The sequence below is a fragment of the Sinohyriopsis cumingii genome, chromosome 4, assembly GCF_028554795.1.
Source record: "Sinohyriopsis cumingii isolate HCF-2022 chromosome 4, ASM2855479v2, whole genome shotgun sequence".
Lineage (NCBI taxonomy): Eukaryota > Metazoa > Mollusca > Bivalvia > Unionida > Unionidae > Sinohyriopsis > Sinohyriopsis cumingii.
The window spans coordinates 45,957,844-45,972,595 of record NC_142964.1 but is presented as its reverse complement, the minus strand read 5'-3'; the positions used below and the strand labels follow the sequence as shown (position 1 = coordinate 45,972,595).

General features: G+C 33.0%; 1 protein-coding gene across 3 annotated transcripts in view; it reads right to left on the bottom strand.

The window, feature by feature from the left end:
• The window catches only part of LOC149801087 (kinesin-like protein KIF25), a 49,090-nt gene extending 35,458 nt beyond the window's left edge, over nt 1-13,632 (bottom strand). For all 3 annotated transcript variants that reach the window (XM_089955122.1, XM_089955123.1, XM_089955124.1), the window contains exons 1-6: nt 13,463-13,632; nt 10,383-10,571; nt 8,774-9,016; nt 6,947-7,035; nt 6,315-6,357; nt 1,691-1,743 (exon numbers count right to left, since the gene is read on the bottom strand). In XM_089955122.1, the coding sequence (XP_089811248.1) occupies nt 1,691-1,743; nt 6,315-6,357; nt 6,947-7,035; nt 8,774-9,016; nt 10,383-10,571; nt 13,463-13,531 (686 nt within the window). In that variant the 5' untranslated portion in view covers nt 13,532-13,632. The remainder of the gene's footprint in view (nt 1-1,690; nt 1,744-6,314; nt 6,358-6,946; nt 7,036-8,773; nt 9,017-10,382; nt 10,572-13,462) is intronic.
• Between the last annotated feature and the right edge of the window lie 1,120 nt (nt 13,633-14,752).

The following is a 14,752-nucleotide window of genomic DNA, read 5'->3' as shown; positions in this document are numbered from 1 at the left end:
CCAGGTTTTTAGTATTTCTTTTCATGATTTCTTGCTACACCTCTCTCTCAATAATGCATACACAACAAGGTCAAAATACATGGACTGCGGCATAAGTGTGGGTGAAAATTACCAAGGAACCTCTGAAAAATTAAGAAAGAGATGGACATCAATATTGTGGGGACAGTTTAAGTGTTTGAATTCTCATTTAATAATCGCAGTAGTAATAACCGTCAATAACAGCTATTTCTAATGAAATTCTTTCTTCTCTATATAAAGTACTTTTATTTTCAATATATCCTGTCTCTCAAAGATTGCTTAGGATATTTACTCCAAGTAGTTTCAACACACATCACATGTGTGCAAGCAAAAATATTCAAATTCAGAATAAAACATGGTTCTTTATTTAAAAAGCTAACAGTTTAGAGAAACAGCAAGGTCAAAATTAATTGTCTCTAATTGTTTTGTTAGTAAAATACCGACTCTGTAATTTAATTTCTAGTTATAGCAAAATTTCAGCTCATCCTTAAGCAAACCTCTGAGTGCTGATTTGGGAATTTTAAGTTTAGTATAAACTTTGGAACTTGATTCTCCATAACAAATCCTATCTGAGAAACTAAGCTTTTCATGCACCTAGTATACATTCCTCTTGGTTCCTTTGCTATAATTGATCATATCTGTGAATGAGTGTGATAATCTAACAATTAATGTTAGATGATTTAATTATCTTACATGTACATAGTGCTCTCAGTGTTTGATTAGCCAAAATGAAATGAGTTGGCTTAACAACTGACTGTGACTGCTAGCTCTTTCACAAGTAGGATTTACATTCCTTTTAATATATTGTATTCCACCCCATTAGCTGGGTTGATACAAATTAATATGATACTATAATGCAGGTCAACTTACAACTGACTGACAATGAAATCAACGCTTTCATAAGATAGAGATCAAAAGAGTTGGTTCTTAATTGGGTTTTCATGAAAATGCTCATGTGCATTACTGTGATGGCTGATTAACACTTTCACATTTGAATACAAGTTAAAAATTACATTTATGATGATTACATTGAAACTGAATTAAAAAATAAAAACATGAATTTCACTTGACTTTACTTTTTTAATGGTATCTGTTTCCTAAAGTACTGCCAGTACTTATTCTAACAAAGTAATCAATCAAAATGTTTCTGTATACTGCTAATTATGGTATAATGAGAATTACCTTTTTACTCAGAAAATGCAACAAAACATGACTTTTTACTCAAAGTTCCAAATTTTATGATGTTGATTAAAATTTCTAAGCACAAACAAAATGTTCTTTTTACGATAAAACAAGATATATCAAGGTTTCATTTACCAATTCTGATTGTGATTTTCTTTGTGTTCAACAAATAAGGACCAATTCTTTTGGTATATTCCACACCTGATCCCATTTTATAAGTGGATTCATTAATCTTTGTGTGAATTATTGTCATCATGTTTCTTTTAGTTATATATTCAATGAAGATTAATACAAACTATAGAAAATCCTATAAAATGGTCCCTTAAAATAAGAAAATGCATCAAGAAATTGACTTACCTAATTAACTTTGAAAAAATCTTAAGAAAGCTTAAGTGGTTATGATGACATAACTTGGGTCTCTACAAGCATTGACAGTAACTGTGCACTCAGGTTCATTCATAAAATATTTTATAAACAGATTCAAATTTACCTCTCATATTCAAAGACTTTATTATGCTTGGTGGTCCGGACACAAACATTTTCCTGTAAATGATGAAAAATGTTGAAAAACAAAACATATCTTTAAGTATATATTAGATAAAGGCTAAATACTAAATAGACTGATGTCATTTACATATTCCAAAGTTAATGAATCATACAGAGGTATGTTTTTTTTCTTCAAACTCAAACTCAGAACTAAACTGAGATACTTAATTTCTATTATTAACCATTTTATGCTACAAAAATAATGTGCCTTGAGTGAGAGAAATTTTATTTACTCAAATGGTATAAATACAAAGAGAAATGTCTTGGATACTGTTAACATTCAAAGTTCACTCACTAAATTGTTTTCAAAGTAATATTTATTAATTGTTTTAAACCACAATTTTTTAACAGGCTCACAATTTGTCTAAATATTACTCAAAGTTGTCAAAATTCATAAAATCTTACTGGTGTCCAACCATTTTTCATCAACGAAACAAACATTATTTCAATTTTCAAATTCAGTTTTTATTATATTTCCCTCCCTCAACATTAAAATTAATTCATGTTTTTTCTCTGAAACAAACCACTGCCTAAATCGTTCTAGAGCAAAACTCTTGCTAAACAATTCCTAAAAGCCCGAATCCTAGCCAGCTCTTATCAGCCACTTTTACAGCACAGTAATATATCCATTATGTGTGATCTGCTTTCATTTCAGTAAAATAATATTCTTTTACACTCTTATGTCTAAAATCTTAATAGTGATAATCACTTAAAAATCTGTTGTTCTTCAATAAATGACATCTCAAATTTCATCAATGTTGTTCCATATTTTCCAAAACAGATGGAGATAAATATGTTAAGTCAACATTATCTGAGGAATAAATGAAACTGCTATGCATACTTTATTGAATATTTAACTCTAAATAGGTTCTTTTATCCAACTAGTGCTCCAAGAATTATTTTTTTTGTAGACACAGGCCCAGGGCTGGTGACTTTTTAAAAAAACCTCCATAAACCGTGACTTAAGTTCCACACACTCTGGCTCCAATTTCCATATGCCCAAAATTTCCCCCCTTTTGATATTATTTGTCACACAACATTGCAACTGCTACAATACACATATAAATAAAATAGGAGGTTTAAAGGTAATGCATGTGTGTTTAGTGTTCATCACTACACTCACTAGAGACTGCACAGTCCTGGTGTTCAAACTTCTCTGCCTGATTTTCTGAGAAAATCCTGGTCAGAACCAAGCTGTTGTATGTAAATATGTTGTTTGCAGAATGTTTAAAGAATTAATTGCCTCTCTCCCACCTTATTTTTTTTTTGCTGGTGCTATTCACAAAGTAAAATTCTGTCAATTCTGTGTTTGCATGTGTATGCATGTATGATATTTGGATTTTGTATTTTACTTTAACAATTTTTCAGTCATATCGCTACAATGTCTGCAGTGTGACAGTTCATAATGATGTCAAGCACTAGGGCATCATACCGCTGACAAATAGCATCATATCCCACCCAGTCACATTATATGGACACCAGGCCGACCAGTCCAAGCACTAACCTCTTAATGATGAGCACCCTGTGAGGCAGCTGTTAGTACCATTTTTTATAAGTCTTTGGTATGACTCAGCCACGGTTTGAACCTGCACCTGAGGCAGCCACTCTAAGCGCTAGGCCACTGAAGCGGTCTTCTGTCAACCAGTTCTGAAATTTATTTTTGTTGGGCATTGCTGATAGCTTATTGCTTACTAAATGAATCACACATGACACTATTCTGATGACTGAAATGATCCTGCTTTGCATTTTATATTTGCAGTAAAATCCGACTTCAAAGAAATGTTGCCACTGTTCACAAAAACCTATACTACATATGGCTTAAACATTTTCATTCAAAGCACAGATACGTAATAACTTTTGTTCTCCTACATCATCTAGCACCACTTTGATTTACCTATATTGGGTTGCTTCATGTCCTGACTGTACCTTTGCAAATTAGCACAATGGGCTCACCCACTGCAGTCATCAAACACATCTCACTAGCTATTTTCATCCAATTAAGTAACATGTGAAATGACCTCTTTGCCTTCAATTACCACTATTTAATCTGCCCATAGGATAGTTTTACATCAGCTGCAATCATGCATGTTTACTGTTTATATATGCTACATGTAATGAGTGTATACTGAAAGTGGTGGGTTTTTCAAAGCTATTTTAAAGATTACTGAAATTTGTATTTTCTCTAAACACAACTCTGTCATGGTTTTTGGGAGAACAAAATCATAATTTTTAGCATGACATGTCATGTTATGATCTGATTAAAATAAAGATCTCAACTTCACATAGAACAGTGGCGATCTGATTTTAATCATATTGCACTATGTTATGGCCGGTGTGTCAACATCTGGAAAATATATTTCTGCATTGTATTGTTTGTGATCAAAGTTTTCTCTGACAAATTTTATTTTTTTTTAAAAAAGCCCAATGGGCACCTTATTTAGAATACAGGATGGGCCTAATTTAAAATTGAAGAGACCCAGGATAATGGGCTAGATTTTTTTAACACTGCCAACTGTCAACAAAATTTAGATATAATAAAATAATGGAATATGATTTTTTTCCTTTTTACAGTCTCCTATTGCTCTTGCAAAATCTGTGTATTATTCTATGAACAAATTAATGTAACCATGATGGATTTACTGAGATTCATGTTCAGTTTCTGAATAAGTGCTTTTGCAAGTCAATGTTGATTGTTGCTCATAAATTCATATACAAAACTACTGACTGAAACAAAAGAAATTTCAAAATTTACCACATACACTCACTTCTAAGTGCAACTGCAAACTGCACAGACCCAGATCTGCTGCCATATATACTTGCTTCGAAGTTGTGTCCAACTGCTTTATTCTGCCACTGCATAATGCACCAGCAGATCTGGGTCTATGCAGTTTGATAGCAGTAATCAGTAATTTACCAAACAATAGAGTGGCTAAAAATGTTTCTCGCAGGAGTTGATATATCACTTAGTTTAGGAAAATAATTAAGGGAAAAAAGAACAGACCACAAATGCCAATGCTTATCATGAGCAATTTTGATCATTGCCATATACTTGTATCCTAACCCAATTCATCTGGAAGTTAACTCCATATATATATATATATATATATATATATATATATATATATATATATATATATATATATGTAATTTATGAAGTCATATGGCTATACCCATATGCTAAACATCTGGCTCAGTCATTGATATTTTCTTAAAGTATAGCCAGAAATTCAAACATCAGTTTCAAATCACTCAGATACATATAGCCACTTGTAACTGCAATCCTGATGTTATGTGTACTGTAGTAAAATAATGACTGCAACAGAAACATTTAAATTGTAGGGGTAGATGGATTTTGCTGTTACAATAAAACATGATGCCTTGTTTTTTCTATTGAAGTAGTGCCAAGTTATAGTTATCAACAACTGTTTCAATCAATATGGGACAAAGCAGGCTTATTTTATTTATTCTTTGATCTGTGTTTTAAAGAATGTCCCTTTGGTTGTTTCCAGCATATGTAAATGCTCCCAAAAATACAGTGTTTCATAACTTAATGCAAGTGTATTAGCAAGAAATGAGGAATTTGGATTTGAATGGAATCTAGTATAGAAATTCTTTAAAGTGTGCTTTTCTGTGAACATTTCTTGAATGAAATTACTATTATTAATACAAGAACTATATTTACACCACAGATGCCAATTTGTTGTATATGTCTATGTATATACCAATGCATGGTTTTCTGCAAAGAAACTAGATATTAAACAGGTAATCACAGTTATAGGTATTTCTCATTGAATATACATCAATTAAGGTTGGTAACTGCATTACTGAAGCCTGTAGTTTTGTCCCTGCCCCCCCCCCCAATCTTGTATAGTCAAAAGTATTTTATACATGCATTATCTACTTAATTTACTGTTTTGCTATTATGTGATATATTACATAACACTGTGTGGCCCCTGACCATCATCTTATGGTGGGGTTTCAATGTATTCGCTGTATGTACTGTTAATAAGCATATAATGACAATTTCCTTTTACTAGCCACTCTGGTGGCCATAGTAGTTGGAGCATCTCTGTCAGATGTGGGAGGTCACGGGTTCAAACCTAGCTGAGTCATACCAAAGACTTATAAAAATGGTACTATCAGCTGCCTCACTTGGCACTCAGCGGTTAGTGTTAGGACTGGTTGGCCTGGTGTCAGGATAATGTGACTGGATGGGATATGATGCCCCCGTGCTAGACATTACTATAAACTGGCACAATGCAGACATCGTAGCGATATGACTATAAAATTTTAAAGCTATGTCAAAAATCAAATCACAAACACATACTCCTGTTATTGATTTACCTAACTGACTGAGCCATGACAACAATAATGATGTTTAAACACAGTATATATATAATTAATATTATTATGTAAAGAGGCTGGAGAATATAATGACAATAACAAAATATATATTGCATTAGTTAAACGTGCTTTTCATAATGAAGAGAAAGTGAATCTGCACGTTATTATATGGGACTATATTTTTATATTGCATACTGAGAATTATTACATGAAGATTTACTCACATCATCAACATAATGAACTACTACTTCTGACTTTGTACCCTGCCTGAAAGGAATTGATTCAAAAATTAATTCTAATAATAACAATAATAATATATATATATATATATATATATATATATATATATATATATATATATATATACACATATATATATATATATATATATATATATATATATATATATATATATATATATATATATATATATATATCTGGCCATGGTTATTTCATGGGAACACTACTGCAAAGATTTGTAAGTGTTCACCTAACGATTTAGATGTCACAAAAGACAGATGGAGAGTAGCATATTATCTCCCTTGCTATACATACTTAACCTACAAGATTTCTGAATAGATCTAAAACACTTACAAAGAGCAAGCTCTAAATGAACATTTTGCGCTAAATATACATGCTAATATATGTGAATGGTTGCACAAAAAATTAAGAAACTTTTTCATGACATCAGTATGGCTCTTATATGTTCTGTGTTAAATAACTCCTGTTTATTACAGTGTTTTTATTAAAGTTTATCATGCAAAACTGATGTGGTGATAATAATACATTTGGAGTCAAATTCTAGAGACAACCTTAACATGCATCAATTTAAATGCTTTACAGGTAAGCAACATACCGTCCAAATGTCACAGTGTCGTCACTTCCACAATCAAATTCCATCAAGGGACGTATTCTACAATGGACTCGGATATTACCTCTAAGTTCCTTAAAGCAAATTTTAACAATTACATGTACAACAAGTTCTAAATATTTATATATTTCATTTACTATCATAAAAATAAATGTTCAAATGCCATTTGATAAAATATCATAATTTATACTGTATATTATTGTACACAACAGGTAGAAGGCCTCAAGGTAGATTAGTTCTGTAACTAATTGAGTTACCTTCTCTAAATAAAGTCGTTATTATTATTATTATTATTATCATTATATTTAAGGACTTATTCCTTTCAATAATTACAATCCAGATAAGATCTCCCTGAATCCTCAAACCATTATATAAATAATCTAGTCACAGACAAATAGTCAATGTAACATGTTAAGCTAAAATCAAATTTTTATATTTATTTACATGTTTATAGGAAAATATTTCATAAGTAACTAAAACTTCTGCTCTCTGGTCTCCTAAAGAAAATTACTTTGGTCTCATTAAAAAAGAAAGTTCAAGAAAAGAAAAACAAGATTTGAAGGTGTTAAGTAAGACACCACAGACATATAGCAAAAACAGCAGCAACACAAAACAACTATTAGAGGTTATGAAAATAAATAGCTTAGTTGTACTCTTTTTTAAAAACTCACTTGCATGTAAAGTAACCCTCGTGAAAAAAGAGTAAAGAATATTATAATATCTGATAACAAATGTGAAATATTTACACGTAACTTGCCAGTTAACAAAAGCATTACCATAACACAAAAAAATATAACTTGTCTCAACACATTTCTCACTGTGAAACTTCTGTCAACCAGTCCCTGTGTAACAGAATTACTGTCACTGCAAAGAACTTCATAATTCACTGTCTTAACTACACTACGGCTTTCAATTTCGAACAAACATCATTTGAACTGGTCCAAACCTCACTCACAATGAAAAAAGGGTCAGTCCATTCAAACAGATTAGATGCAAATCTGTCAATGCATAATTGGCAAGCTCTAATGTTATATATTTAACCAGCTGATCAGACTCAGATAGGTCATTGTATTATGGGCCAGCCAATCAGACTCAGGTAGGTCATTAGATCATGGGCCAGCCAATCAGACTCAGATCATTATATCATAGGCCAGCCAATCAGACTCAGATAGGTCATTATATCATGGGCCAGCCAGTCAGACTCAGATCATTATATCATGGGCCAGCCAATCAGACTCAGATTGGTCATTATATCATGGGCCAGCCAATCAGACTCAGATTGGTCATTATATCATGGACCAGCCAATTAGACTCAGATTGGTCATTATATCATAGGCCAGCCAATTAGACTCAGATTGGTCATTATATCATGGGCCAGCCAATTAGACTCAGATTGGTCATTATATCATGGGCCAGCCAATTAGACTCAGATTGGTCATTATATCATGGGCCAGCCAATCAAACTCAGATCATTATATCATGAGCCAGCCAATCAGACTCAGATTGGTCATTATATCATGGGCCAGCTTAAATGATTCAGATCTGTTGTTAGATAACAGACCAGATAATGAAACTCGAATCCATCACTGCATCATGGGCCAGCTAATCAGACTAAGATCTTTTTGTCACATAACTGGATCAACTGATGGATTAGTCATTACATAATGGTCCAATTAATCACACTCAGATCTGTCATTAGTCGTTACATCTTGGTTCAGCGGATCACACTTAATGTCAAAACATAATGGGTCATGTGATCAGTGTCAAAACCATGAATCCTGGTCTCAAGAAAACAATAGATCTTGATCTTACCATAAGAATGTTATGTAGCTCTTGACGGCGCTTTTTCTCTTTGTCATGTCTCTCTGTGATATCTTGAAGTGCATCCTGCAAATGATTCAACTGATCCTGCAGAGTAGACAGGCTTGAAGTCTGTGACAGAAACATGTGCTTTTGTCGCTGAATCACAGAGTTTGCATTTATCAACTCTTTTTGAAACTGCTGAGGAAGGTCTGTTGCCACCTTCTGCAGTGAAGATGCCTGGCGACGGATTTGCTGAAAAATTAACATCAAAATTAATATCAAAAATAAGAATTTATTTTCAATTTTATCTAGTTGTGCAAGTTTACTTTCTTTCAAAACTTCGACACACATTGCAGCCAGGTTAAGTTTTTACTATTATCTCACTGGTGAATTATCAAAGATATAGTGATGTTAATAAAATGAAAAACAAAAACTGCTTTATCATCAGTCAAAACTGTATCATGGCTTTCATAAACTTAGCCACTCACACAAAGTTCTACTGAAAAAGAGAATATGATTCTAACTTAATCTCTGATTTGATTGTCTAAAGAAACAAATGCAGTAAAATATCAATGATGAACTGTCTACAGTTTTGATTTAACTGTGAAGCCATAATCCTCCTAGTAGTTTATCCAACAGAGTATCAGTTTTTATTTATGCATGAAACTCAAAGACATATCTTATAACGGGAAAAAATATGTCATATGATTGGAGAACAGTACTGGCAGTGTTACTGTTACAAATATATATTTTATAGTTGGTAATGACTCATCATGTGGAAAACATTAACATTTATGGGGAAAGTCAGGTTTAGTGACAAAGAACTAGCTAGAAAATCTAGTTACCATATATACTTGCTCATAAGTCCAACTAAAACATCAAAGACCCTCATCTGCTGGCACATAATGCACTAGCAGATCAGGGTCTATGTTGTTTGTTCTACTGATTACTCCTAACAAGCTGCATAGACCCAAATATACTGGTGCATTATGTCATGGCAAATGTAGGTCTGTGCAACTGGCGATTGGGATGAACTTGCAAGCGAGTGTAGACACGCAATTTGTGACTGACATTTTCAAACAATCTTCCAAACTTAATACAACACTCCCTCACTATAAAGCATTTCATTATAACATGGTTCCTATTATAAGGCAGGTATGGTCATGGATCCAATTTCATTACATGGTCACAAAATTGTATGTTCTTGTACTTAATTATAAGACAGTATTGCAATAAGATGATATGCTTTGTGAGTCCTTTGGACAGTAATGTAATAATGGGAAAACATTAATGCACTTATACTGTTTCTGTGAATGTAGAAATGTGCATAAAATTGGAAGTCAGGTGGAAATGGAAATGACTTACTAATTACATCTACTGACACTCCAAAGCCTGATTTGAAAAGTGTAATATTTTACTGTAAAACTGTGTTAATTTGGGAAAAAATGTATGGTAGTAGGGAAAGCTGTAAATACATTTTCTCATGGTGACTGCTCAGGTCCATTTACACACAGTTAATACCATAAACAAGAGATGACTATTACTTTGAAGACCTACACCAATTTCAGATACAATTAGAGGTGAAATAAAATAATTTCTACTTGCAACATGTACTCACATCAAGTTCCTGCTTGAATTTAAATGCACTTTCAGCAACACTCTGTTTGAATTGTAGCTCAGCCTCATACTGTGACTGTAAAGCAGAAACTTCTTCTCTTGTGGATTGGAGCATACTACGCAACTGGGCCAGTTTAAGATATAGCATTGCATTCTCTGTTTCCAGTGTTGCAATACGTTCATCTTTTGTCTGCAAAAGACATGAAACAATATTGATATAACCAACTGCAAGTTTAGAAACTTTGCTGCTAACTCCACCAGTCATGTTGAATCTGATGTAAAGCATGACTTTGAATGCAGAAACAAAGTACAATATAATTTGGATAAGACAAGTATAACTGAAGAAAAGTGTATCCAGAAAATAAGGCCATTAGAAAATAGAATTGCTTGTAACAAATATAAACTATCTAGAAAATAAGACTATCTGAAATGTAGGTGTATCCCAAATATTTGTACACATAAAATATGAGTATTCATAAAATAGGTGCATTCAGAAAATAAGTGCTCACAGGCCTACCAAACTTTCTGAAGTAAAAATAAGTGCAAATTAAGTGTAAAGCAGAGAATAGAGTCCATACTGCAAAATATGCTATCTGATCCTTCTCCTGTTTCTAATTAACAAAGTAGCACAATGATTCTTGTATTTGTCTTACTCTGATTCTGCCTTCTCCTTTTTTGCTATTTTCCTTTCTTTAAACCATTAGTAAAATCCTGTTATATTCTTTTTAATCTCATGGATAAATACTAAATATAAAAATAAAATGTGACCTGATAGACATTTTACTAATCAATACAAGTATTTAAAAAATAAGTGCATACAACCTCCACTGATTATAAAAGTTTGTATATATGATTTAATGTCCATCTTATGGTATGATAATCATAGTTGGCTTCAGGATTGTTTCTGTAGACGTTAAAGAATGTTGTAGAGATGGATTTCAGTTGTCCAGAAAAATGTTACTTACACAGGCTGATGGAAACAAATTTTTATTTTAAGACTCACTTATCCCATATTTTAAAAAATGTACTTGCCCTTGAATTTGTACATCTGATTTTTAAAAAATGAATGGTACCATTAAAGATGTAGCTTTGCCAAAAGAGTAAGTATAAAAGTTATGCAGATCCCAAGCATAGAACTTAGTTCTTTACTTTTAAGTGTACTATGTCTAGATGAGGTGGTGGTCAACTGAACTATCTTGGCATATTAAATTTGTTACAAGGTCTGGTATATAGTACTTCATAAGCTTGTGTGAATTTACTAGCATGGATTTACGTAGTCCTACATGTAAGACCTTACGCTGATATTTATGTTTTGGGTGTCAGGGTCTTACAGCCTAACTAACGGCACCGTGTAGCATCTTTTGATGTTGACTAGCATCTTTACAAAAGTAAAATTGTCAGGAATATTTCACACCTGACAACTAATATAACGACTCTTTTCTACAAAGTTAAGTTATAATGTTTTAGTCAGACTTTACTTACTCTGATGTCTTTTCTCTAATAAATTAAAATTCTCACCAAAATAATGGACCTGTTTTCAATTTTCGTTAGCCTACATTTCAATTAGCTGGAAAGCAAAAGCAACGAAAGCTGAAAATGCAGAAATCGGGTTTAGTTGAAATATTATTCTTAATGAAATGAATAAAAAATATATATTATGCCTATTGGAACTGTAATCAAAGGTTCATTTCGTTCAAGAAACAGATCCCCAACATGAACCTACTTTGGCATACATCGACTACTGTCGCATTGCAACAAATTCAAATGTATGTCAGCGGCACATGAAAATGCATCCGTTTGCTAGTGTCATATTTTCATTACACCAGGATAAAGACAGCACAGTAAGTATATTAATTACACATAAATTAGTGGAAGAGTGTCGATATAGACTGCCAAGTGTGTGAGATGTTCCTGAAACTTTGATTACTCTTTCCGATGTCAATGACATCGGAACACGCTATACAAGGCCATTATTTGGACAGTAAGACATGGCACATAAACAAAATCAACATGTGCTATGTCTTACATGTAGGACTAGGATTTATGTATTTGACTTCAAATGAAATCTAGCAGGGAAAATTCCAGAAGTGTTAAATATACATAACACTAATCAGTAATCATCACACTTACACATGTGCATACTGAAATGTAGTTGTACTATTATCTATCTGCAGTCAAACATCTTCATGATCTATGCTAAGATGATTGCAAATTATGCTTCATTATACAAATGCTCGAGGGAATTATGGGTTCAAGTCACGAATGCATTGGTTGCAGAGTAAATATGTACTTTAAGTATTCATGCTACTGGATTGCCAATCATTTTACATGTATCAAAGCATGGATCTCTGCATAGTTTTAAGCACTTCTTATGCACAGGGCCGGCGCCAGACCCAGCCAGACTATCTGGCGCCCTAGGCAAGGTTATATTCTGGCGCCCCCTCCCCCCAAGGAAGATATGAAATTCAAAATTTATAAATAATAAAAATAAATTAAAAATGCGCCCCCTAAAATCAGCGCCCTCGGCGGCTGCCTAGTTTACCTATATGGTAGTGCTGGCCCTGCTTATGCAACCACTATATTTTTATTATTTCTCATTGAATATGCAGCAATAATAAGAATAAGAATAAGAATTCTTTATTTCAGACTACAAAGCAATGAAAGTGTTAGTTTTTAAATTTCGTTTGGTTTGAAATGCAATGAAGATGAAACTGTTCGTGGCTGCTTCGTGGTAATCGAATAATAATTTATAAATCAATGAATGAAAATAGTATGTTTAGTGCATTTTTCATATCTTTGATTATTTTAGTTTTCAAAATCGAATGGAATTAAAAGCATTGGGAGATGTACCTGAATACTACAGGTCTTACTTGCAACTGACCACTGCATTACTTGGTTTGACACACACCTCCTTCCCTATCGAGATTTAAATTTAAGTTCAAAGGACCCTATTGAATTTAGAATTTTCTGACCGTTGAAGCTTTTGAATCTACTGCAAATATACTACCAAAAAAGTAAACAATTCAAAGATCTGCTGAATGACGTTCAACAACGACAGAAAACGAAATTGCAAGTATTCACCGTGGCTTCTTTTTCAAGTTTTTTGACTTTATCAGCCAGAAAATGACTTCTGTCGATACCCAGAGGCATTGCTAGTTACTTTGATCTGTCCTTTAAAATATATACTAGGAGGATGTTTTGGATCAAATCAGACTAGCGAAATAATCGTGTGAACAAGGACGCCCGTCAAACGTTCGTATCTCTACCATTGAAGAGTAGCCACAACGGTTAAACCAAAGAGGAAGCAAACCACCGTGAACTTGTAACTTTATTCGAAAAATGGTTGTCATTTCTTTTACAATTTAAATTAATTAATATAGTAATACTATTTATTTTTTTTAAAAATGGCCAAGATAAATTAGAATATAAAATATGATTGTAGTATATACTATTTGCGTTCTATAGATATTTTGCAGTGTTGTTAAATGGAAGTGATTGATCTTAACTTTACTGTAGTACAAGTCACATGGGTCATGTATGTGCATTTCCTCATTTTAAATTCAATAGAAATTGTTTTATTAAAATTTAACACTAATTTTTCTTTAAACAAAGTCTATTGAATCCTGATTTTTGAATGGTCTGCATCTTAACTTTCACCAAGAAACTTCCAGACAAAAATTATCCATCGCTATAGACTTTTACAACGGTGGCAATGTACTAAACTTGGGTCAAAAATTAAGAGCGCGTCGAGTGGAATCGTCACAATCGAGGGTACTACGAATTTGTTTATCAATATGCGTAGCTTTCATTGTGACATCACAGCGCGCGACATTCAATCCGTATTGCACTGGATCACACCTTTAGCTTCATTTCGCCCAAAAAATGTATAGGGGACGTCCATTAATTATGTCAACAATTTTTAGGCAATTTTTTACCCCCCCCCCCCCTTTGTCAACAACTGTCAAACTTTCAGTGACCCCCCCCCCCCAATAAAATTCCCCCCCCCCCCCAACAAACTAACAATATTTTATACGGCTGGCTTTTATGCTAAAAATAGAATTGTGGAAATTTAAAGGTCTACAAATAAATTTTAATACATTTTTTTAACTTGTTTAACAGATTTCAAATTGACTATTTAGATGTCTATGGCTCAGTGCAGTCTTTGAATTTAGTAACAGCTTCCCTTAAAAATCTGTCTACAGTCTACAATCTACATTGAATAAAAACAAAATATGATGATGCAAGACTATGACTTCCTTGGCAAGAGCTCAACCGGTTTAGGATTAAACTGGTGGGCTGTTGACGGGCGAGCGAGTGTGTGCCATACCAACGCACCGAATAATTTCCTATTTTTGATTTATGAAATTTATT